Source organism: Vespula vulgaris, chromosome 24, assembly GCF_905475345.1.
Source record: "Vespula vulgaris chromosome 24, iyVesVulg1.1, whole genome shotgun sequence".
NCBI classification, from domain to species: domain Eukaryota; kingdom Metazoa; phylum Arthropoda; class Insecta; order Hymenoptera; family Vespidae; genus Vespula; species Vespula vulgaris.
In genome coordinates, this window is record NC_066609.1 from 1,665,811 (window position 1) to 1,691,490 (window position 25,680).

Sequence of the window (25,680 nt, forward strand, 5' to 3'; positions counted from 1 at the left end):
ATATAAAAATAATTGGATTTAGCAAATTAAAAACAGCTTTTATTCTACAGCAGTAGATCTAGAGTCACGATACAAATTATATTTTGTACAATTTCATTAGTCTGCTGCTGAAGAGAATCTGTTTTTTTTTTTCCTCTTTAATCAAACAGACCGAAGCCCATGTCATCGTCTTCAGATTCAGATTCTTCTTTAGCTGGCTTCTTCTCTTCTGTTATAATGTAAATGTAAGCATTAGTAGGAACATTAACACGATTATTTTGAATATTATGTATTAATTGTAACTTTTTTATCATACCTTTCTTTTCCTCAGCTGGTGCAGCAGCTGCTCCCGGAGCAGCAGCAGCAGCCGCTGGTGCAGCACCTCCAACTGGTAGAGCAGATAGTTTTTCACGACCTAAAGATAATTTGTGATATATAAATTCATATTTATCGTTTTATATTTATCAGGTGATTCGAGTCAGTTGTAATATTCCAGCTTACCTTGCGCTATAACATCATCAACGGATTTTCCATTTAGTTCTGTAATTACTTTTTTCAATTTTTCTCCATCAGCTTCAATACCGACTGAAGAAAGAATTTTTTCAATATCATTTTGGCTGGGAGATGTCTTCCCTCCCAAAACTGCCAAAAGATAAGCGGCCACGTAACGCATTCTAAAATAGAAATTTTTTTATCAATACTTATATTCAATATCAAATAGAAATATTGAAATAAATAAATTTAATCTTCAGATACAGAAGTTACCATCACAATACTCAGTCGAAAGATGGTGATTATTTAAATCATCATAATTTTTATTTATAATTTGCACAAGTTAACTATTAGAATTATTTTCACATATAAATGTTTTCTTTTTTCTCAATGACTTACTACACTTACAAAATTGATATGTTTAATTAATAAGAATATAAATCATTAGCAAGATATCATAATTACCATTAAATAATATTGTAATTATTTTTTTTTAATACTCAAGGTTACACATGTGCAACACAATACTCAAAAAAGTATCAAACAACATCTACAACCAATTACGTTAATCCTTGAAAATTATTTGGTATTTATATTATTTCATTCATGAATTAGATATTGAAAACAATATTATTTTAAATCAATACGGACTTCAATCTTACCTTTAAGTCTTACGACACGAAACGTGGATCACGCTCAAATGGACGTGATGTACGAATCGCGATCAGGAAAACCTTCACAGGGCAAGTGAAATAGGAAGTAAATTTTTATACATGCTACAATTCTCTATATCTCTACTTCCGGTTTAATGAAATATTTAATATATTCGACCAATCCCTGCAAAGAAAGTAACGAATACTAGCCAATCAGATTCAAGTGAGTTTCCAAAAACTGTTAATGCTGCCCTCTAAGTAGAAATACGGGTAGCCAATGAACAACCAGTTCAATTATCTGTAGTTAAAATATAACAATAATATACACATGTTTAGTTACAAAGTTACAAAAACAGTTGTACAATTAATTACAAAGAATTTGATACATTAATTTAATATTATAATAAAAATGAACGCTTTGCGTTCATTGGCATTTGTCCTAAATAGAGGGTATAAACCTGCTCAATTAGAAAGTTAGTAAATAATTACTTTGACACAGTATATTGTGATGTATTTTATAATTTTTATTTATATTCATTAAAATCTGATTATTTTAGCTATAAGATTTATAAAACGATGGGTTGCACCAACACAAATGGTAATTACAAAAAAGAAAAGAGAATTAGGGCCGCAGGTAGAATATATTCGTAGTAATTTTCTGGAATGGAACAGAAGTGCAGAACTTTATGCATTTAATGAAAGACTTAGTGAAAAATTTGATCCAGCATTACTGGAACAAGCATTGGTTCATAGATCTTATATTATTAAAGAAGAAGAAATTCAGAGACAGCAAGGAATATCTGATCCTAAACTTGATGTAACAGATAATAGAAATCTTATACAAGATGGAAGAAAGTTTATTTCTAAAGTTGTACAGAAATATTTGGTTGAAAGTTTACCTAATTTACCGGACGATGGTATTATGTACGTTTAATAATTTCTAGAAATTTTCATTTTTTTTTTTTTTTTCCCCAGCATTAATATCATTATAATAATTATATTTGATCAGAAAAATACTAATTAAAATTTTTTTTAAATAGGAGTATTCACAATTATCTCTTAAGCGAAGAATCATTAGCTAATTCATCTTTACATATTGGAACGATAGATTTAATATTAACTGCAGTATGTATTTGTAAAATTGCCAACTTTGTATTAGAATATCATATATTCTAATTATTTTATAGTTTTATACTAATAATGAGATATAATTTTTAGGAACATCCTGTATCAAACAAAACATTAGCTGATACGTTTATTGCTCTTGTAGCAGCTCTTGTGCAAAGTGTTAATGCTAATCATGCTGCAATATTTGTTCGTGATTTTTTGATAACAATATTAGCAGAAAAAGAGTTGCCTAATATATGGTGCCCAAGCAACCCTCTACAAGAATTAAATGATATTCTTTCAAAAGAAGGCAGAGGACCTGCGGAACCAAGAATCATTGCAGAAAGCGGAGTAAATACTCTTTTATCCTCGTATCATATTGCAGTTTATTCGGATAAACAATGTTTAGGTATTGGTAAGTATATACATTTTAAGATAATCATAGCTATTATTTAAAATATTTTTTTTAACCATTCGCTCATATGTTAAGGATGCGGTGCAAATATTCATGAAGCAAAAGAAGTGGCTGCAATTAACGCCTTATGCAAAATATATGGATTGTTAGATTCTAGTCGTCCTTTAAAATTTGACAAAGTTATTGAAATGGATTAGCAATAGATGGTATGATAGAAATTTTTAAAATAGTAATATGAAATAAGTACAAAAATATATAAATAAATAATAAAAAAGAGATATATAAAAATGCATATAATTATTTACACTAAATTGTAATAAAAGTTTGGAAGTTATGAATTGTGCACGCTGATTGGCTCGTTCTTGATTGGTTAGAGCCAATAAGAATTGAGGATTTAATCGCGATGCCATCTACCGTAAAGATCAACTATCACAACTTTTAAACAGACGATAGTCAATCTAAGTAACGTATAAACTATGATATATCACAAGAAGAGGAATGTGCAATTAACTCATTGTTCTGCTGACTAATGAACGTTGCTCGGTTGGAAAACTTTGACGAAGTTTTTATCGATAATGACAAGATCAAGCTAGAAAAAGATTAAAGTCGTCGTTTACATCGTTGACGATTACATCAAAAGTTGAAGAAAGAGAGAAAGAGAATTAAGTATCCAAATATGTACGAATTATCATAAAAGTAAACAAAAAAGAATATAATACTACAAAATGATTTATTTATTAAATTCAATTTCAAAAGAAAATTAAAATTGGTGCGTGAAATAAAATCATCTAAATACATATTAAAAAATCTTACAATTTAATCATGAAAATCGACGAGGGCAATAGCGTGACGTAGCGTGAATAATGGCTAGCATATATGTATACATACATATATAACATAACAAACATACTCTTGTGTGATTAGTGGGATGGGCGCATATACATATATACATGACACACACACACATTCTTGCACGTATACATATATTCATGATTTACCAATGATATAAAACGTGATTCTTTCTTTTTCACGCGTTGAAATCAACTGACGAATTGCAAGAAAACAAAATGGCGATGGTTAGTTATACAAAACGATTTTCAAAAAAAAATGTTCTTTTAAATTTCTTTCTTTTTTTTATGAATATATTTTTTTTATAAATAACCATTATAACAAAATTTATCTCGTAATAATTACTATTAATAATATCGATGAGTAATAAACAAAGTTATTGATAAATATTACTACAGGAATATGTCCATTATTCCAACTGGCGCAATGTATATTTTGATCGTTCTATTCTTATACCTGTATATACATATATGTATGTGTTTGTATGTATATATATATATATACATATAATATATGTATATATATATATACATATATATACTTTAAAAGTTGCGTACGGTATACATACAACGTATGTATACCACGTTATCTACACAACTGTATATTATTTTGGTGACGTGTATTCTATAATAAATAGAAAAAGAAAGAGAGAAAAAAAGAAATGGAAAAGGATCATGAAATGTATTTAAAAATCAGTATAGTCTTCTCCGAGGTATTCAGATGGATGAATTCCATTCGTCTTTCTGAACGTGAAAACATTCCGTTCTTCGTGTCTTTTCTTTCGTGCTATGCAACGGAATAATACATATATATATATGTATATATATATATAATATATATATCTACTTATAGATGCATACGCATAATCCTATATATTGCTATAAGTACACACGCACATTATACATACATACACGTTTCTTATAGTTGAATAAACGACGAATGCATAGGAACGACGTTTAATGAGTATAAATTTACTTACAAATCAATATTTATATATATATATTATTGCATAAATATTACTATGAAAAATAGTCTTTATTTATTTATCTTTTTCTGTAATTTCTTTTTCCATTCTTTCCAATAAATTAATCATTTCTTTAAACTATTGATATATATATATATATATATATATATATATATATCATTAATATTATATATGGCTTCGAAAGTTCCTAGGTTTGTAGTTTACAATTGAAAAAAAAAAAAAAGAAAAAGAAAAAAGAAATAATCTATAAAAAGTCTCTAAAAAGAATAATTGATTCGTAAGATCACGTAGAAACATTTTTGGCCACCACCCTGTGTGTATAAGAGAACATGTATATGTAAGTCTATAAATCTTTACTTTCATTTGATACAATTTTCTCTTGAAACTTATTTTCTAACGTAAATATCAAAGAAAAGAAAAGAAGAAAAAAAGAAGAAGAAAAAAAAAAGAGATGTGAGAAAAATAATTCCAACGAAAATACCACAAAGATCGTATCACTTTCTCTCTCGCGAAGAATAAAACACTAAAACGTGACTACTGGAGTTGCAATAAGGAATAGATATGTAACGAGAGAGACACAGAGAGAGAGAGAGAGAGAGATAGAAATTAAAGAGAAATAATGATCTCGACAAAACATTAGAAAATATAATTAGAAAATACAGTTAAAATAATACACATAATACGTATACATATATATATATATACACACACATTTTTTGTTTTTTTTTTTTTTCTATATCGGTCGCACAAGTATAATATTGATTATTTATGATCCATTCTATCCCCTTTAAGATGGTTCATCCTTGTCCCCGTCCACGCTCTACCTCTATATAACTTACCACCACTACCATCGGATATCCCTCCTCCCTCCCTCTATGTTTCCCCCACCCTAACACTTTCTTTGCCGTTCACTCCCACATTCGTCGTTCGTCCGTCCGTTCGCTCGTTCGTTCGTTCGTTCGTTCGTTCGTTCGTCGCTCGTTCGTTCGTTCGTTCGTTCGTCGGTCATACGTACGTACGTACGTACGTATATATATGTATGTATGTATGTATGTATGTATGTATGTATGTATGATGTACGTATGTATGTATGATGTACGTACGTACGTGTAGTCGGATATATATATGTACACATATGTGCAGAAATTACTCACACATTGACGCTAAAGCGTGCGCATATACGCGCATATTATCCCCCTACTCGCTCTATTCCTGCGTGTAACGACTCAATGGTGCTGCCACACCCTTTCGCCGTTCAGTAATCACTGCCCATTGTTTCGTGGTTCCTCTTATATACTACGAATTCTTCCATAGTTTCGCTTCTGACCAGCGCCATTATTTTCACTACGAAAGTCAGAATCGGAAAAATACACAAAAGAAAACAACGGTAGAGAAAGAAAGAAAGAGAGAGAGAGAGAGAGAGAGAGAGAGAAGGAAAAGAGGATATAGACATATGGATTCGTGTAAAAAAAAAAAATGAAAGAAAGAAAAAAAGAAACGAGAAAGAAAGAAAAACGCGACTAACATCGTAACATGAAACATTCTACGCGATAGATTGTTTGTAGGGTCCCTCGAAGTCTACGCCCTTGTTATATTCTCTATGTATGCGAGACTCGTTCTATCTCTCTCTCTCTCTCTCTCTCTCTCTCTCTCTTTTGCTTCTTTTTTCTCACTCTACTTTCCTCTTTTCTCTCTCTTGCTTATTTCTCACTCTACTTTCCTCTTTTCTCTCTCTTTCTTTTTCTCACTCGTACGTTCGTTCTTTTTCTCATTTATAGTGGCCAACGTGCCGTCTGTTTCACATCAAAACGAATTTAAAGTCCTACTAGTACAGGGGACGAGTTACGCGTTCATACGATTAACACTTTTAAATTTCGCGCTCTTTTTCTCTTTCTATCTCTCTCTAAAGCGCGCTCTCGCTCTCGCTCAATCTTCTTTTCTAGTATTCGTTTTATAAATACTGTTATCATTTGTGGACTTTGTTAATACTTTTCTTCGAATATATTTAATCGTAAATTATAGATCCGTCGATAATTATCGTTTCTTTTTTTTTCTTCTCTTCATTTCAACGTGAAATATGTACGCAACTCGCGTTTTGCAAGCACCTCGTTTTGTAGGATGCATATGCGAGTTATAGATCACGGTCTCTCAAGGGCAATCCGGCTAATTTAGATCAGAGGGCTCCCCCTCCTCCTCCTCCTCCTTCTCCTCCTTCACCACCACCTCCTCCTTTATCGTATGATTTTACGTTTTTCTTTCCTTTTCTTTTTTTGGATTATCGTGTTTAGACGATTTCTTTGCATCTGTTGATAAGCTTTAAACGTTCTGTCTCGTGTTTTTTTGTACTTAAGATTCGCGAATAAAGTCTAGTATTATTTTTTTTTTCTCCAGACACAGTATATACATATATGTGTACAAGGGGATAAGTTGAGGTTATGTCGGTATTATATGTGTTTGTTGTTGCAAACTTAGGAAAAAGATCGAAAGATAAGAGTCAGATAAGAAAGTATAATATATAAACGTAGTTTATACTGTTTCGTTTCGCTTCGTAATACTCTTTTTTTTTCTTTTTAACTTTCTTAACGCTTCTCATTCTAATTAATTAGTTATCAATCTAACAAAAGTATAAATACCGGACACGAAGAATACATCCGAGAGAGCTGAGAGTGTTCTTTTTTCGTTATGTTATATCCAACTTTAATTCGTCGACGCCATTTATAATCATTACCAACGTGTAGTATATACATATATCCACGGTGTTTATGAAATTCATTATTCTTCTCTCTCTTTCTCTTTCTTTCTTATTTCGCGTTTCCTTATAGGGGAGGAGGGGAATATTTATCATTCATTTTCACGCAGCGATTTCACGCTAACTAGCTAGTCAGCTATCTTATCGAATCCGAGTATTAATTCTAAGATACATGATTATACATATATATATATATATATATATATATATATATATATATACACATCCATACATACACACACATATATATATGCTCACACATACGTTCTCAGTAATAATTTCTTCTCTCTTTATCATCCCTCACTATATTTCTAAACTTTCTCGTTCAACTCTCCTTCTCACCCTCTCTCTATCCTATGATAATAAATATCTGAATTCGAATAACGCCGCGGAGATATACATGTACATATCACGTCTAATGTGTCATGCGGCATATTCAAAGAAACGAACTCTCGTCTTTAGCTCGAGACTTGGTGTGACCGACCCGCGTAGGCAAATATAAAAATGAAAAATATTGAAGAACGTAGTACGTTAAAAAAGTCGAGTCATTCCTTCTTTAACGTACGAACTTGTGGAATATGAAGAAAAAAAAAACAGAGAAAAGAAAAGGAAAAAAAGAATTGACTACGACATAACAAAAAAAAAACAGAAATAAAAGAAAAGAAAAAGAAAAAGAAAAGGAGAAGCAATACTCAAATGTAAAATATATAAAAAAAGGCGACGAAAGAGAGAGAGAGAGAGAGAGAGAGAGAGAGAGAGAGAGAACATCCTGAGAGAGCGGCCATTTTATCTCACGAGTTTATCGTATATATGTATAAATGTATAAGTCGATTGTTTTGCAGAAATGTCGAAAGATGGAGATAGAGAAAGAAAGAGTGAGTGAGTGAGTGAGTGAGCGAGTAAGAAATAGTGAGAAAGAGTGAGAAAGACAGAGTAAGAGAGAGAGAGAGAGAGAGAGAGACAGAGAGAGTGAGAGAGAGAGAGAGAGAGAGAGAGAGAGAGGATTCCAATGGCGAAGTTGAAATTTGGCGGATCTTTGGATCTTCGTACCGTCTTGCGTTCGGCCTCCCCTCCTCCTTCACCACCTCCACCTCCTCCTCCTCCTACTCCTCCTCCTCCTCCGCACTCCCCTTCCTATCTCAGTCAACCTTCTCGCTCTCCAGTCTCCACTGGCTTGGCAAAACGGGATTCTTTCCTTCTCCGGTTCGCCGCCGTTCTCCATACAAGCTCGACGTTTTCTATGTGTGTATTGGTGGATTGTCTGCCGTCCGTGAAGCCTTCTCCAACGTTGCCATATCCCAGCAACGTAATGCGCCGTTGCCATTTTCTATCGTTACGCCATCTCCCTCTTTTTCGCTTCTACCGTGTTCTCTCTCTCTCTCTTTCGCTCGCTCTTTCCTTCTCTTTCTTTCTCTATCTTTCTCTCCTCTTCTCACACATTTCGTTCTCGATATCGCTTTTTCTTCTTCTCGTTCACCGACTTACCCACTCTCTCTATCTCTCTATATCCCTCTCTCTTTCTCTTTTCCTATCTCTCCTCTCTTTCTCTCTCTCTCCCTCTCTCTTTCTCTCTTTCTCTCACTATACAACCAGGTCCAACCATCCAGCACCCCTCTTCTTCCAACAACGGTTGCATCCCCTCCACTACTCCTTTTGCAGCCCTTCGCGCCCTACCGCCAGGCAGCAGCAACCAGCCAACTTGCTTATACCTACCAACAGTATCGTAATCCCTCGTTCGAGTACCCTTCGCATCCTTCCCCGTATTTTTTTTTTCTTAATTTTTTTACAAGACATTCCAAAAAATCTTTGATGTATTAGCTAATTGTAAAATAAGCGATTTTCCTTTCTCGTTTTTCTTTTTTGTTTTTGTTCTCTTTTTTTTTCGATACAATCCCGTATTTCGTTCGACTAAATATCTAACGTACGCGTTTAGTTAAAGATCAAAAACTGGATTTGTACGAAGCTTTAAACGTATTCGTTCTTTTTAACGGTATATTTTGACTCGTGAGTAACAACTTGGACGACGAAGTGAGGAATATTAAATTGCGTTTAGTTTATCTTTCCATAGAATAAACGGAAAGAAAAGAGAGGGATAAAAAGAGAAAGAGAAAAAGAGAAAGAGAAAGAGAAAGAAAAAGAGATAGAGTCATCTTTTTAGGTTATATCGAATCTCGACGAGGAGTTTCTAGAGTGTAGAGAGATTACTCGAGGTCATAAGGAGGAGTGTTCACTTAGAATTACTTTTGATCGTTGGTAAAGAGAGAGACAGAGAGAGAGAGAGAGAGAGAGAGAGGGAGGGAGAGAGAGAGAGAGAGAGAGAGAGAGAGAGAGAGAGAAGAGAGAGAGAGAGATGCATAACGCAAGAATACAGCACGTACAGCCGGAAATGCATTGAAAGTGATGAAGATGAATCCATGTGTGCGAATCAATTGTTGAATTTTAAATGATTGAATCGTATTGATCGTGATAAAAGCAATGTACCTATTAAACGAATACCATTCGCCTAATGTTATTCAAATAAATATGTATAATGATGTTTCATTTCTTTCAATAGGAATATCACTGTGTAGGTATCAGTTTAACCTTTGCATAGCATAGAATTGATATCGAAGTATAACATACGTATGTATGTACAAATATATATATATACGTATGTATTCTTATAATATACATATGAAAGAATAAAAATTTGTTAGATGATTCGAAAAAAAAAGAAAAGGAAGAAAAAAGAATAAGGAAGATTCACGACGTGCCATCTGTAAATAACTTTCCTTTCGCAGTACATTCCTTTTACATTCGCGAATATTCGATTCGTCGAATCCGTTAAACATATTTACTTAGTCGAGGATAGATCGTCTCTCCCATGATGCACAACATGATATACGCGTAAAATACATACATACACGCACACATATATATATATATATATATATATATATATACTACGGTTGAAGAGAATCGAGTGCTTTCATTCGATCTCGGCATCATCTTGCTCGACTTTGTCCCGTCTACTTTAAGTCGGGAAGATCTTTACAGAGAATTTCAGTTACCTGATCCTATCGTTCGAGAATATATATATATATATATATATATATATATATATATATGTATGTATACGTATGTATGTACGTTCGCACATACATATCTATACCTTTTTAAGGGATACACGAATTAGTAAAAGTTCGTCGATAATTCCAAAGAAATCAATGACAGAACGATTGTTCTGATATCGATGATTAATAATACGAGGACAGAGTACTACGAGGATAAAAAAGAAAAAAACGTTAAGCGAAAAGGAATGAGATTGTTAATAAGAGGGGGCGATTGAAACGCCACTACTAGATACGGGCTTGACCTGACGCAGTCCTCTCTCTCTCTCTCTCTTTCTCTCTCTCCCCTCCTCTTCACGCTACACCGCTAGTCGGTCGTGCCCCTCTCCCTTCCAACCGACCCCTTCTCTAGGGATCCATGAGTCTGTCTCTGTTCGGCGTATGCGCGGACGAAGCGTCTGGAGTGTATCCTTCTCGCTTTAACTCGGTCGTATTCGGTGTTGGTCGGTCTAACTCGACGTTACTCGGGTAGAATCGGTCGGTCTCGGTCGGTTCCTCTTTACACGCGACTCGCTTCGGCAGCTCCCTCTCTCTTTCTCTCTCTCTTTCAGTCTGTCGTTAATGCAGGCAGGCGCATGCGCGAGTTCGGTCTCGATGCTAACCCCACTACGATCGGTACGTCCCTGTCCTCTCGCGACCCCACCTACCCGCGACACGAAAACTCTAACCCCCCCGACCCTCCCTAGCTGGTATACCCCTTTCCCCGAACGTCTCCCTGATTCCGCCTTGCCTGCCTGCCAGCCTGTGCCGTCCGTCCTTACGTCCGTCCGTCCGCCGTTTGGATCTATGCTTGTGTCGGTGGATTTCGTGACGTTAACCTGGCGGCCCTGAAAACGTCGTCGTTCGGACCGACCGTGCGTTTTCGACTGCCCTTACGACGTGTGCCCGTCGGTGATACGCGCGATTGTAAGTGAAACGCGAGTGTGCTCAGTTTCTTTTTTTCCTTTTTGAGTTCTTTCATCATCATCGTCGTCGTGGTCGTCGTCGTCGTCGTCGTCATCGTCCTCCTCGTCGTTCATCGTCGTTCATCGTCGTTCGTCGTCGTCATCGTCATCATCACCATCACCATCATCATCTTTGTCGTCTTCGTCTCTCTGTGTCTTCGTTATTAGCTAGTATCATCGTCGTCAACTTGTTCACACATATACGGTAGCGGCCGATCGACAAACTGGAGATATATATTGTACACAAGAAATGGTTTAAGAGGGTAAGGAAGCAAGCAAGCAAGGATGCATGAAGAGGAATAAAAGTGGCGTGAAAGACGCCAACGTTAGAAGCCGCGCGTCGTCGTTGTCGTTGTCGTCATCTTCGTCTTCGTCTTCGTTTCGTCTTCGTCTTCTTCATCATTATCTTCATCTTCTTCTACTTGTACTTCTACTTCTTCTTTTTACGGCACTACACACCTACCACGGAAGATCGTGTAGCCAGTGTAACTATTGTGTTTTATCCGTTACATCGTCGCCGTTGCATTCGATTCCGACGACCGAAAGGAAATCTTTTTACGAAATACGAAATACGAAACTTATTTCTCTCGCTTTCACCGCGTCGTTATTGTGCTTTGTCTCTCTCTCTCTCTCTCTCTCTTTTTCTCTTGTTCGTTCGCTCGCTCGCTCGTTCGCTGGCTTGCTCTCCCTTTACCTCCCTCCTCTCTCTCTCTCTCTCTTTTTCTTTCTTTCTTTCTTTCTTTCTTTCTTTCTCTCTTTCTCTCTCTCTCTTTCTTTCTTTCTCTTTCTCACTCTCACTACCGTATTTTGTTTTCTTTGCTTTTTCTTTTTTTCCACTCTTCTTTACACACAACGTATACGCCGTGTATATTCACTCATCGCGTATATTATTCGGTGTTCCTTTCTTTTCCCCATATTATCCCTTTTGTTCTTCGATACAATAATACAAATAACGTGTGAGACGAAGGGCAGTGCAGAAGAGACAAAGAAGAGAGAAAAAGAAAGACGGAGAGAGAGAAAGAAAAAAGAGGGAGAGAGAGAGAAAAGAAAAGAAAAGAAAAGAAGATCGTGGTGCTGCCAGAAATTGAGTGAGCGTGCAAGAGAAAAGGAAAGAGGAGTGAGTGAGAGAGAGAGTGAGAGAGAGACAGAGAGAGAGGGGCGGAAGGGAGAAGCATAGAGAGCGAGAGAGTAAGAGAGTAAGAGAGAGAAAGAGAGAGCGGGTGGAAAATCGTGAGGCACGGGCAACGAGAGACGCTTGTGTTTCGTCTCTCTCTCTCTCTCTCTTTTTCTCTTTCTCTATCTCTTTCTCTGTCTTTTCCTCTCTATCTGTGCACCTGCACCTGAAACTAACCTAAATGATCAAAGCATATATGTTAAGTGTATAGGTTTCGTTGTTATAAAATGTGCCGTGCGAGGATAATGAATTAATATTATTATATATAAAATCCTTTCGCTCTGCTTCTACGATAGTGTAGACCCTTCGTTTTCCTCACGTTTTCGTTAAAACTATCCTTTCGATAACGGGTTTAACAATAATTACGGTGATACGTATTTCGAACGTAGAGATTATGCCGCGTTCTCTCTCGGGTCGCTTCGACCGTCGCGTTAGTCGTGAACGTGTAACAGTTAAGCAGCCGTCGCCGTCGTTCAGCTCGTCGTATTTTACAATTAAACGTTTCTTATGAATCGTTTGGATCGTTCGAGTTCGATTTTTAGTAGTAGTATAGAGCTGGTCGTCGTCGTGTCGTCGAGACTCGTTCCTTCGTTCGTTCTTTCGTTCAATTCAATTCAGTTCGGTTCAGTTCAGTTTAGTTCAGTTTAGTTCAGTTGAGTTCAGTTGAGTTCAGTTGAGTTCAGTTGAGTTGAGTTGAGTTGAGTTGAGTTGAGTTTAGTTAGTTCAGTTGTTGTTTTATGTACGCGAGTACATCTATCTCTTGTATCGTCGGTTATTCCACGTATATTTATATATATATATACATACATATATACACATACGTACACACGTAATATGTGCACGCGTGTTATATATATATATGTATATGTATATGTATATGTATATGTATATGTATATTCCAGTTCGTCCACTTAACCTACCTAGACAACACAAAAGTTTTCTTCCACCCCCGACGTGTGTTACATATTCGAACGAGACTGTTAGTAGTGTTTTCCTCTCAACAATGAAAACTCGACAACGAGTCGATTGAAATCCGTCGTGTTTATGTGAAATCACCGAAACTGCTGCTACTGCTACTGCTATTGCTATTGCTACTGCTACTGTTACTACTATTGCTGCTGCTGCTGCTGCTGCTGCTGCTGTTGCTGCTGCTGCTAAATTTTGAAGTTACCGACCGAGGAGGTGAAAGAGGAAGAGGAAGGAAAGAAGGAGTGTGTTCCTACTGTTTTCGTGTGACAGAAAAAGAGAGAGAAAGAAAGAAACAATATATCTTCGATCGTTACCCTCTTAGCTAAGCTAGCTAGCTAGGAGATTGCTAAGCTAGGTAGCTAGCTGCTAGGTACCACCTAAACGCCTATTTGCTTGGTCATTCTTGGAAAAAGGAGGTCGAAAACTTGACTGTTTTTCTTTTCTCCCCATTTTTTTCTTCTCCTTTTTTTCTTTTCTCCCCATGGAAGATGAATCCTGAAGGAAGATGTAGGCCCTAAAGAAAAGGCCAGAGATCGCATCGACGTCGCCATTCGTCGGGATCGACGAGACACAAACAACGTCGAGGTAGTTAACCTAAAGAGAGTGAGAGAGGAAAAAGAAAGAAAGAAGATACCTTGAAGAACAAGAGAGAGAGAGAGAGAGAGAGAAAAAGAGAGAGAGAGATAGAGATAGAAGGTAAAGAAGAAACGACATCGTCTTCGTCGTCGTAACGGTTAGAAGAGATCGCCGTGGTGTTCCTCTCCTTCTTCTTCTTCATGGCCGTTGCGACGAGGAGCTTTCGGAGGAGTGCGTTTGAGAAGCCCCGAAATAGAGAGGTCTATTAATAGTTCGCGATATCTTCTTCTTCTCTTCTTCTTCTTCTTCTTCTTCGTCGTCTTCTCCTTCTTCTTCTTCTTCTTCTTCTGGATGCGTCTCGTGTGAACTTGAAGAAATACTGGAACGCAGTGTGTGGTCTTCTATAGGAACAAATATCCGTACGTATTATTATTACATTCACTATACGTTATTGTAACTAAAAGGAACGTGCCATATTGTAAATATATTCAATAATAAGAGAAAGAAAGAAAGAAAGAAAGAAAGAGAAAAAAAGAATATAAAGAGAGAGAGAGAGAGAGAGAGAGAGAGAGAGTTAGAGAACGAAAACGTATAAGAATGAGAAAGAAAGAGAGAAAGAGAAAAAGATAGAGCGAGAGAGTAAGAGTAAAAGAGAGAGATGAAACTTCGTCTTCGTCCTTTCCTCTCGTCATCGTACCGTCGTCGTCAACCCCGTTGCTTTCCTTTCCCCTCCCCTCCCCCCTTCCCTTCCTTGCGCCGCTTTTCCTCCTCCCCTCCATCTCCTGTCTACCCTACCCTACTCTACCCCCTCTCCTCCGCCCCACTTCGCTTCTCCCGTTCCTTCTCATTCGCCGTCACTACCGCCACCGCCACCGCCGTTGCCGCTACCACCGCCGCCACCGCCGCCGCCGCCGCCATCGCCGCCATCCACCTTTTCGTGGCCGTTGGCTCGACGACGATGACGATGAGGACGACGACGATACCAAACGAAACGAAACGAAACGTCGCGGAATGTCGCCCGAGTTACGAGTAAAATCATCGGTCAAGCCGACGGCGACGTTCAAATGTTTCTTCTTGTTTCTTCTTGTTCGTCTTCTATCTTCTCTCTCTCTCTTTCTCTCTCTCTTTCTCTCAGTCTGTCTGTCTTTCTGTCTCTCTCTCTCTTTTTGTTTCTCTCTTTCTTTCTATTCGTCGCTCGATATTTATACTATTTTCTTTAAACTATAACTTATACTTACGTCCTCTTTAATTTTATCCAATTATTTTCGCATTTTCTAAATCTTTTTGGGTGAATTTTCTTAGATGGCTTATTATTATTATTTTTCTTTTTACAGTGTAACGATGAAATTTATGAGATTAGGGACATTAACGTAATATGCGAGTTATTGTATTCGTGGATTTGTTTTTGTTTTTGTTTTTCTTTTTCTTTACGTGAATTTAGGATAGTTTAGTATGGGAAGAAAGATACTCTGGTTTAATAAAGCGTGTAATAATAAAGTTAATTGAATGGAAGTATTGTTTTTTTACTGTCTGAGTTTAGGATTAGTTGATATATTTATTATTGAAAGAGTGTCTTGGAGAAAGAAAATTTGAGTATTAAATTTGAGTATTATTATATATATTATATATATATTATCTTTCTTTTGTTGGATCTTTTTTTTGGTTATGTTCTTCTTGGATTTGTTTTCTAATTTCCAATAAGAAGATTGTCGAGGATTATTCATTTGGATTTAATTTTCTATACACACCTACATCTCGGCATCTGTGTAATTTGAAAGTTGTACAACTTTGTTATTTACATGTGCAACTTTCTTAACATGATAAAACTTTCAAATTGATTCTTCTTTTCATTTTCAACAAGAAGAGCATCGCGAATTCATTTCTATTTAATTTTCTCTAACTTTATGGTATTTTGAAGTCATACAATTATGTATCTGTACTTTTCAAAAGTATTATCACATTTTATTGCTTCAACATTAATTGTTAATAAATATAAATATTTAAATATATTTGTTAACCATACAAGAGAACTATATCTTTAATATATCTATTTATAGATACACACACGTACATAAGCAATTTAATTTGTATGTTAAAATGAAAAGAAAGTGAGGTTATGAATGGTTAAATCTTATTATGAGTACAAAAGACGGGAACTTTGAAACGATCGTAGTCGAATAGATATAATTATTATATGTGATAATAAATCGATGTTAAGAATTTTTAGTCATTAATATATTCGCGTGTTTTTAATATACATATTTTTGTGTTATACTTGTTTATTAAATACTCTAGCTATTTTTTTTCGATAGCGTGTTTTTATTAGAACGACATACACACACACACACACACACACATATCGAGCTGCTAGAAAGTGTAAATTTCGAAACTACGAAGGACAAATGTGTAACGAGATAGGAATTTTTATTGAAAAAGCGTTTAAAAGTATCATTGAGAGAGTCCCATTGTTTTATCAATAAAGTTTGATTTGTTGTAAATTGATACGCGTAAACGATTTCGATGAGAGAACAAAAATGTTCTGTTACTATTAATAAATAAATATTTTTCGGGGGTTCTTTTTCTCCTTTTTTTTTTCTTTTTAATATCGTATATAAAAATTATATAACGTGAAATTTATAACACACACACGCACACACACCAAAACGTATTATACCACGTAAAATCATACTAAATATAAGTAATGCTATGAGCAAATTTATCATAATCATAAATTTTTAATTTATAGTATAATGATACTAATATAACTTACTAAAACAGTTATACATTTGATATAATATATTTTAGTATAGTACTACTATAATATATTATAGTTATTACTTAGTATAATATAGTAAAAAGTGACGAAAGCTAGAGAGAGATATGGAGAAAGAAGACATTATTTCATAACTTTGCATTACTATCAATAACATGTTATCGAAGTTCTCTCGTAGTAAGCTGATAAGGATAATTATGATTCAGAGGTCAAAGAAGAAGAGAGTATAATTTTATTTTTTAAATTGCCAATTTTCTCTCTCTCTCTCTCTCTCTCTCTCTCTCTGTCTCCCTTTTTTTCTCTCATTCGTTTATTTCTCACTAATTATTGATTTAGGATGAACGCTCTCTTAAGAATTCCCAATGGTTTCTCGATTATTAATGATTATTATCTTTAATGTAGCTACATTGAATTATTTTATCATCGATCGGAACTATTTTTATTGATTTCGATCAATCAATAAGTAATAAAGGCAGAATAAAGTCATATATTTTATAGATTTTCGCCTGATTTCTTTTCCACGTTTTTTCTTTTTCAAAAAAACCAACGAAACGAAACAAAACACGATCGACGGCCATTTTTATGTTCTCTTCATTTTTATAAAATGGCGCCAGTATTTTGCCATCGTTATTTCTACTGTTTTTACGATATATTTTCTAATAAGAGATCAGTGAGCTATTATAACTTATTTTTTTTTTCGTCTTCTCTTAAAATTTCTTCTTGGTAAATCCCATATGATCACAAAAATATTGAAATGATTTTTTCGCTCGTTCGTTCAATCCATTTTTATGGCATACTTACAATAACAAGTTAGAACATTATTATTTCTTCTTTTTTAAAATCTTTTCTTAATGTTTCTTCTAAGATAATTAAAACATTGAAATTATCTGTATGTTTTCCCTATACATGTTCAACTTAGTAGCCAATAGGAATGACTGCGTTGAGAAATGTGGTTACTCGTTCGAGCTACTTCCGCTTTAAAAACTAGTAGTTATACACACACACACACTTGCATGTAAGCGACGGTCCGTCGGCAACACCATAAGAGAAAGAAAAAGAGGGAAAGAGAAAGAGAGAGAGAGAGAGAGACAGAGAGAGAGAGAAATATCGATTGAAAAGCCGACTTCACTCAACGCACTTTTTTATCTAATGAGAATATGACCGAACATATGATTTCGAATTTATAGTTTTATTATTATAATTATAATTATAATAATATTAATAATTATTATTGTTATCGTTATATATACATTATTATACGATTTAGTCAAGTAAAACTATTGTAATAAATTATTATCACTTATCTTCAAAGTATTTTGATCGAGAAAAACGTTTTGTTAGCGACGGCTAGCCAAGCCTAGTCTTTTTCATGGAAATATAGACTTTTTGTTGTACCAACAATTACGATTATGTAAGAAAGTTCGAGGTTCAATTTTAATATCTTTTTCTTTTCTTTTCTTTTCTTTTTCTTTTTTCTTTTCTCCTTTTTTTTTTACTTTCTTTTTCTGCGTTTTATTTCATGACAAACGAATGCAATATCTATTTTTATTCTAAGTGAAAAGAGGTATGATAATTGTCATACAAAAATATACATATGTGATTATGTTCAACTAGTTTTCGATATGATAAAGTTTAATAATTCAAGATTATTCAACTAGTATACTAATTCATGTATAAATTCAGTGTATAATTCTAATACTTCCTTTGTTTTCTTTTTTGTTTTTTATTCCATAACCGACATGATTGCAATATTTACTTTTATTCTGGCTAAATAAAAATTATAGATTACGGTAAAAAAATCTATGTTTAATTATCTACAATTAGTTTTTCATTCATATATGCATACCAAAGTAAAGTTCAATGTACAGTTTTTTTTTTTTAGTTTTTTTTCTCTTTTTTTTTGTATCTTATTTCATAATCTCCATGATTACAATATTTATTTTTATCTTGATCAAATAAAAATGATAATTTGGATATAAAAATCTGTGTAATTATATATGACTAGTATTTCATTCGATTAAGCTAAATAATTCTGAACTATTTGACTAGCATACAGAGGCAAAGTTCAATGCGTCTTATTTCATAACTGGCATGATCAGAATACTTATTTTAATTTTAGCCAAGGAAATATTACAGTTTTAATACAAGAATATCTTAAATTGTACATATATGTGTGTTTCTATAACTAGTTTCTGACTTATGATAAACCTAAATAATTCTATATATTATTCAACTGGCATACACAAAATACTTATGCAACATAATGTAGATATTGTACAACAGTCTTAGCTTTAGATATTTGTTCAGTTTTTATATTCTATTCTTTAGCTAACGGTTTAGAAACAAGCATAATAGCATTTTTTACTGTCTCTCACTCTCTCACTATTCTCTCATTCTCTCTCCCTCTCTCTCTTTCTCTCTCTCTCTCTCTCTCTCTGAGATAAAACCCAGGGTTCTTACATGAAATCGTACGACTTCGGCGTCCATTATTTTCTTTCTTCGTTATATTCTCATTCTCATTCTAATTTTTATTTTTATGTAAAAGTTTTCTGTGTAGAGATCATGGTTGAAACTATTCCAATAATGAAATATTCTAACATTTCGTTTGAAATTAGATTTGCATAACACAATTTATAGGACACGTTTATTTTTATTGGAATACTATAAATATATATGTATTATATATATATATTATATTACATATAATATATATAATATGTATTTATTATATATATAGTATTTAATATGTGAACTAAAATATGAGATATATAAATGAAAAGTTTTGTTTCAATATATATATTTTCTTGAATTCGTTGGCTTTCTTCGATTCATACTGGCGCTCAGCGTTGGCTACAGTAAAGCTTGGCCTCGTTCCACCTGAGTATGCACCATATGTCTCTCTCTCTCTCTCTCTCTCTCTCTCTCTCTCTCTCTCTATTTCCCTTTGTACATTTCTATACGTATAAATCCTCACTTGTACAAAAGTTATACATACATGTATAGTAATTTAATACAATAAAAAATTGTGTGTGATTGAAGTATTAAATATAACACACATTGATTATACTTTTTAGTTCAACAACAATTAGTTAAATAATAAGTAATAATTGAATAAAAAAAGAATTTTTTATTAAACAATATATACATATATTGTTTAATAAAAAATAATGAAACATATATCTTCTTTATTTCGTTACGATTAAAATTATGAATGAAAAATTTTCCTTTGAAATAATGGCGACTGATTCGTTATTTACACGTTTTATTATTTCTATTTTTACAATCGCTTGGATTAAATCGACAGATAGGTAGAGAAAAGTTTTCAATGAAAATATGTATACAAAAGGTAGGTTTGCACAGATATCGGATAAAAAAAAAAAAAGCTGAACTCTCGGCGGATCTTATTCGCTAACCTTACGTGATCGGTAATATTCGGTTCGGTTCGGTTAGTTTCCGGGCGTACCTGAATGATACACCGTGGTGTCTGGTAGGAGTGGTAGGTGGTAAGGGTAGAAGAGTGGGAGAAAGAGAGTGAGTGAGTGAGTGAGTGAGAAGGGTGGGGGGAAGCTCGGTACGGGCACACGTAGCTCGATGAAACAATCGGATGATGATGGCTCGTGATCGTCCAGGAAGTAGCATATTCGCAAGAAAAATTCTTTTCGTTTTTTTTTCTTCTTCTTTTTCCATTACAAATGGATCAACGTCAAGAGGAAATATGTAAGAATCGAATCACATACACACACATACAAAATATGCATTCCTTTTTATATAATCCATCTAGTTTTGGGAATGTGACTGTGGTACGTATTCTATGAATCCGTATGCATTGGATGACGTGTATATGTGATGTGTGTGTATGCGTGAACATATATAAATATGTATATAAACGTCATGGATGTAATTCGTAGCAACGCAGTCGCAAAATGAAGATACATACAATTCTTTCGTCTGACCTTGTTCTTCTCACTTGATATATGTACATGAACCTGTCTTGATCGTTGTTTTTTTTGTCTCTCTTTTTTTTCTCTTCTTTTTTTTTTCTTTTCCTTTTCTTAGGGGTTATAAAAATAATCCGTAAGTCTGTAGATTCTAAGAGTGAGTGAGCGAGAAAGATAGAAAGATAGAGATAGGCATAAATTGTTTGTCTCTCTCCTTTCGGTAACTACGTCGTCACACAGACACATATACAAAGTACAATCGTACGTGTACAAAAAGAGAAACATTTACTTACATGTATTATTCTGTATAATAGTAAACCAGAAAAAATATAGCGATTCATTTACCATGCGTCTGTACACATAGTTATCGCTTTGATCTTGAATTTTAAATTGAATTTGATCGAATAGATATTTACTGAATACGTGCGTATTATATATATACATGTCTCTTTCTCTCTCTTTCTGTCTGTCTGTCTGTCTCTTTTTTTCTGATGCAAGTTTCCTCGTAGAAGGAGAGGCGAAGCGTAGAAATGCACATTGAATCAATTGTGGAGTGGGGAGGAGTGGGGTAAGGGAAAGGTGTATCAAGGAGGGCGTTCGTGTTGTGAAGGGACAAAGTTTATTGAGGGGGAGGAATATATATATGCGCGTATATATACATATATCCTCCCCAATTGAATGCCATCGCGTACCACTTTTTCTCCAAATATTTTCATGAAAATTCTTTTATCCTCTCTATCTGTTGTAACGTTCTGACCAATTCTTAGATATACCGATGAGAGAGAAAAAGAGACAAACAATTACGTAAGAAGAAATTTTAATGAAATTCGTTCGATTTTGATAAAAGATTTCGGATTATCTAAAAGTTCGAGAGATTCGTCAAGTGATGACTCGTTGCACCTTATATTAATAGAATTTCAATTTGATTTTCGTAGCTCTTAGAGTTTTTGACGGAATTCCGAGAGATTCTCAAATGACGGATTCGTAACACCTTATGTTAGTGGAATCCAATATCGATTTTATAACTTTCAACGAAATTTCGAGTGATTCTCAAATGAGGATTCGTAGCATCTTATGGTAATGGAATTCAATCGAATTAATTGCACTTTGTTAATGGAATTCAATCGACTTTAGCAAAACATTTTGTAGCTTTCGAGATTCGAGAGATTCACAAATCGCGATTAATAGAGATTGATTAATGGAATTCGATCGATTCTACAAAAAACCTTTCGTAACTCACGAGATTTACGAGAGATTCTCAAATGTCCCGTTGGTATAACTAACACCTTATCGATGTAATTCAATCAATTTCAGAGTTTTCAAAATTCGAAGGATTCTCAAATGTTCTCCCGGTTCGTAGCACCTAAATGAAATTCAATCGATTTTGAAGTTTTACAAATTCGAGGAAACTCTCGGATGTACGATTCTTATCACCGTATCGATGAAATTCTGAATAAACTTTTTGAATGTTCAATATTCGAGAGATTCTTGAGACACGTCGGACATATATATATATATGCATATATATAGCATCGTAAGTCGTTAACAAAATCCGATGAAAGATGGCGGCAGCTTGTATGCATCAAAGCAACGAAACTGCATATGTGTGCATATGTGTGTTGTTTTCTTGTTTTCTTTAGCGTACTGTTTGAATTAGAGAAGGAAAAGAATATAGGGAAAGAGGAAGGAGATACGACGACGACTACGACGACGACGAAGACATGTTGATGTCGTCGAAGGAGGATGAAAAAAGGGATAGGAGATAATATGATAGGAACGTATGAGAGTATATGTGAAAGGGTGAAAGAGAGAGACAGAAAACAAGGACGAAGAGGTCACAGAGTTAAGAGGAAGAAGAAGAAGGATTGTTTGTAATAGTAGTAGTGGCGTTGAATGGATAAGCCGATGTTGGTGTGTCGTACAGTAGAAACGATGTGAGGGGGGTGAAGAAAAGAGAAGGGTAATGTAATGGTGACTATGTAGTTCGAAACGCAAGGACTGCGTCGTCTCGACAAACACCAGCAAGCTTCTGAGAAGGGGGTGTGCTTGCACCACGCTTGTTTACTTTAAGCCAGCCAATGGAGGACTAGGAATATCTTGGCTCGTTCTGTTGTACTCTTCGTTTTCTGTCTTTCCTCTTCCTTTCTTTCTTTCTTTCTTTCTTTCTTTCAGACTCAAGTGTGTTGCCCTTTTTGCCACAGTCTCTCTCTCTTTCTCTTTCTCTGCGAATAATTCTTACTGTTACTAAAATCGACCGACAAAAGATTCGAATTCTTATTCGATTCATAAATTTACTTGAACACAATGTTTTTATTTCCTGCAATTATGATTAATCCCTTTTCGAATATCTTTCCTTTTTATCAATGAATGTAATCGATCGTTCGAAGGAGAAAGTTATCGCAATAGATACGATCGATTGTTATACTTGAAAGTTTTGTTAATGTTACCAATTACTCGTTTGAATCTCCCGCCATTTTTTGTGTGGTAACCTCTTCGAGGAAAGAACGCAAAAATATTTACTGTACTACACATTTAGATGTTACTCTTCGCGTTGTCGTCGTCGTCGTCGTCATCGTCGTCGTCGTCGTCGTCGTCGTCGTCGTCGACGTCGACGAGTCGGCAGATGCTTCCTCGTACCATCGTTCCCACTGTTCAACAGATCGATCGACCTCTTTACCTCTGTGCGTGTATGTGTATATATGTGTGTGTGTGCGTGTATTCATATAAGAGCAACAGTAATAAAACTTCGTTTCTAGATTCCAACAAAATGTTTCATATTTAATACGCTTTTTTTCACCATGATATATGTATATTAGTATATAATATATGCATATAATATATAATTATGTACTTATATACTTTTTCTTCCTTTTTTGATGTTTTTTGGAACACGAAAGTGAAAAGACGTGAAAAAAGCAGTTCTTTGGATTCAAAATGCGCTCTTGTCACGTCCGCCTTTTTCTTGGTTCCTTTCTCGGTTCACCTGTCTCTCTCTTTCTCTTTCTCTTTCCGTCTTTTTTCCTTTTTTTTTCGGGACAAAAGTCATTTCCATTAAAATCGCTTAGTTTTGAAGAGGTTAAAGCGAGAAAACGGTGAGACTTTTTAACTTGTCGACTTTCGACTAGCCGAGTTTTATCCGAGGTTGAATAGAACTTTCTTTTGAGTATAATTATTTACTCTCTCTCTCTCTTTCTCTTTACTTTTCTTTTCTCATTTTATTTTTATTTCCTTTTTCTTTATATATATTATATTTGTATATATTATTCATAATATTTTTATTAACATTTTATATTAGAATGTAATCACAAAAATAATTCTATGTAGAAGTTGAGAAACATATTATAATCACTTTATTATTTTTCAAAATATGACCTAACCTATATTACTAACATCTATGTCGATAATAAGTAAAAATCTTTCTAGAGAGTAAAAGAAAAATATTTTCTTTTTCTTTTTATATATATATATATATATATATATATATATATAATACTTGTATTAAACTATGCATTTAATTCTTATTATTTGACGTATGTACATAATAATAATAATAACTTATATCGGAATAGATAATTAAGTAAATAATTTATATGATAAGAACAATCAATGTAAGTAAATAATAATAAAATTCGTCAATTCGTTGTAATAATTAATACAAACATAGAATAATTAAAGTAAATAATGTGTGATAATAAGTAATATAAATTACTAGTAATTAAAGCAAAATGATTATCGATAGTACTGCATTACCGATTGTTCGTATTGTTATAATTTTTTTTTTTTTTTATTGTATTTGAGAATGAACTAAGAGAGAAAGAGAGAGGGAGAAAGAGCGCATTATGAACATTATATAAAGAGGAAAGTGTACCCAGGACTCTCTGCACCGTCTGGGCATTAATTAACAAGTGCCGAAGCTCAGTTCACTGTACCGAGCGACCTTGCGTTAGTGCGCTTGCGTGCGAAATATATAAACGATGCGATTAGACGACGAACGCGTTCGTAATTAGACTGATTAGACGTTTTCTCTCTTTCTCTCTCCTTTTTTTTTCTCTCTCTTTCTCTCTCCCTCTCGCTTGAGTCGTTTCAATTTTATACGCGTATGATCATATCTGTTAACCTCTTTTACGTATACAAATTTCAGCTGTTTAGTTGCACGATTAAATATATAAATAAAAGAGAAAATATTTTCTTTTTATTTATTCTTTTTTTATTTTAATTTTTTTTTTTCTTTCGTTGCAGGTCTAATCGAAGGAGACGTGGCTGCTCGAAGACCACGATGGAAGGATTTTGAAGGAAGACGGAAATAAAACAAAACAAAAAAAAATGAAGACACTCTCTCTCTCTTTTATGAAATTGAAGATTAGAAGAAGTTCCGAAGATGGTTGTGTTGGATTGTTTAGAAAAAAAAGGAGAACGTGATTCTTGTTTGTAAAACACTTACGATTACCGATCGAGCGGTATTTTGAGTTGGAAGGAAAAAAAAGAGGGGTTGGAGGGATATTATTCCGTGGAAATTCTCATTCGAGTTTAAATTTAAAACGTAGATCGTTGCCACGTCAAATGCCTGCAGACAATGATGGATCATACGCAGGACACTTTGAGAAACGGGCAGTGGTGGAGATGAAAGTGGACTATCGCGAAGAAAATATTCGCGATAACGAACAAACAACTTTGGTATCGATCGATGATTCTCCTATGGTTAGTTGAATCGATGAAATTCATTTAGAAATTCTTTCGTTACGATTCCGGGCACGATTCTCTCTTTTTCTTTCTTTCTTTTTTTTCTTTATTAATATAGTGAACGTTGTTTGATCCGCATACAATTACCGACGGTCGATATTATTATCTTCTTATTTTTAACGATGTATATTTTCTCTCTTTCTCTCTCTCTCTCTCTCTCTCTCTCTCTCTCTCTCTCTCTCTCTCTCTCTCTCTCTCTCTCTTTCTCTCTCTCTCTTCGAATTTAT

General features: G+C 34.4%; 3 protein-coding genes across 13 annotated transcripts in view; 2 read left to right on the forward strand and 1 right to left on the reverse strand.

The window, feature by feature from the left end:
* Positions 1–17: 17 nt before the first annotated feature.
* LOC127072124 (60S acidic ribosomal protein P2) lies at positions 18–1,298 on the reverse strand. Its single transcript, XM_051012309.1, has 4 exons — positions 1,134–1,298; positions 481–653; positions 296–394; positions 18–208 (listed from the first exon to the last, which is right to left on the reverse strand). Exons 2-4 carry the CDS (start codon positions 650–652, stop codon positions 138–140), a joined length of 342 nt encoding a protein of 113 aa, XP_050868266.1. The 5' UTR covers position 653; positions 1,134–1,298; the 3' UTR covers positions 18–137.
* A 120-nt stretch (positions 1,299–1,418) lies between these two features.
* Positions 1,419–4,524, forward strand: LOC127072123 (39S ribosomal protein L44, mitochondrial). The gene is made up of 5 exons (XM_051012307.1): positions 1,419–1,597; positions 1,682–2,048; positions 2,165–2,249; positions 2,343–2,646; positions 2,722–4,524. Exons 1-5 carry the CDS (start codon positions 1,534–1,536, stop codon positions 2,841–2,843), a joined length of 942 nt encoding a protein of 313 aa, XP_050868264.1. The 5' UTR covers positions 1,419–1,533; the 3' UTR covers positions 2,844–4,524.
* A 6,263-nt stretch (positions 4,525–10,787) lies between these two features.
* LOC127072115 (uncharacterized) overlaps positions 10,788–25,680 on the forward strand; it is a 65,527-nt gene continuing 50,634 nt past the window's right edge. For 2 of the 11 annotated variants that reach the window (XM_051012282.1, XM_051012290.1), the window contains exons 1-3: positions 10,790–11,245; positions 13,360–14,421; positions 24,953–25,411. The gene's annotated coding sequence lies outside the window, so the exon portion shown is untranslated. The other 9 variants (XM_051012291.1, XM_051012292.1, XM_051012283.1 and 6 more) reach the window with 9 other exon arrangements.

Coding starts and splice junctions, on each gene's coding strand:
- LOC127072124 (XM_051012309.1), bottom strand. CDS start 652: ATGCGTTACGTGGCCGCTTATCTTTTGGCAGTTTTGGGAGGGAAGACA. Junction 395..480: donor TGATGATGTTATAGCGCAAG/GTAAGCTGGAAT, acceptor AATTATCTTTAG/GTCGTGAAAAACTATCTGCT. Junction 209..295: donor ACCAGCTGAGGAAAAGAAAG/GTATGATAAAAA, acceptor ACATTATAACAG/AAGAGAAGAAGCCAGCTAAA.
- LOC127072123 (XM_051012307.1), top strand. CDS start 1,534: ATGAACGCTTTGCGTTCATTGGCATTTGTCCTAAATAGAGGGTATAAA. Junction 2,250..2,342: donor TAGATTTAATATTAACTGCA/GTATGTATTTGT, acceptor TATAATTTTTAG/GAACATCCTGTATCAAACAA. Junction 2,647..2,721: donor TAAACAATGTTTAGGTATTG/GTAAGTATATAC, acceptor TCATATGTTAAG/GATGCGGTGCAAATATTCAT.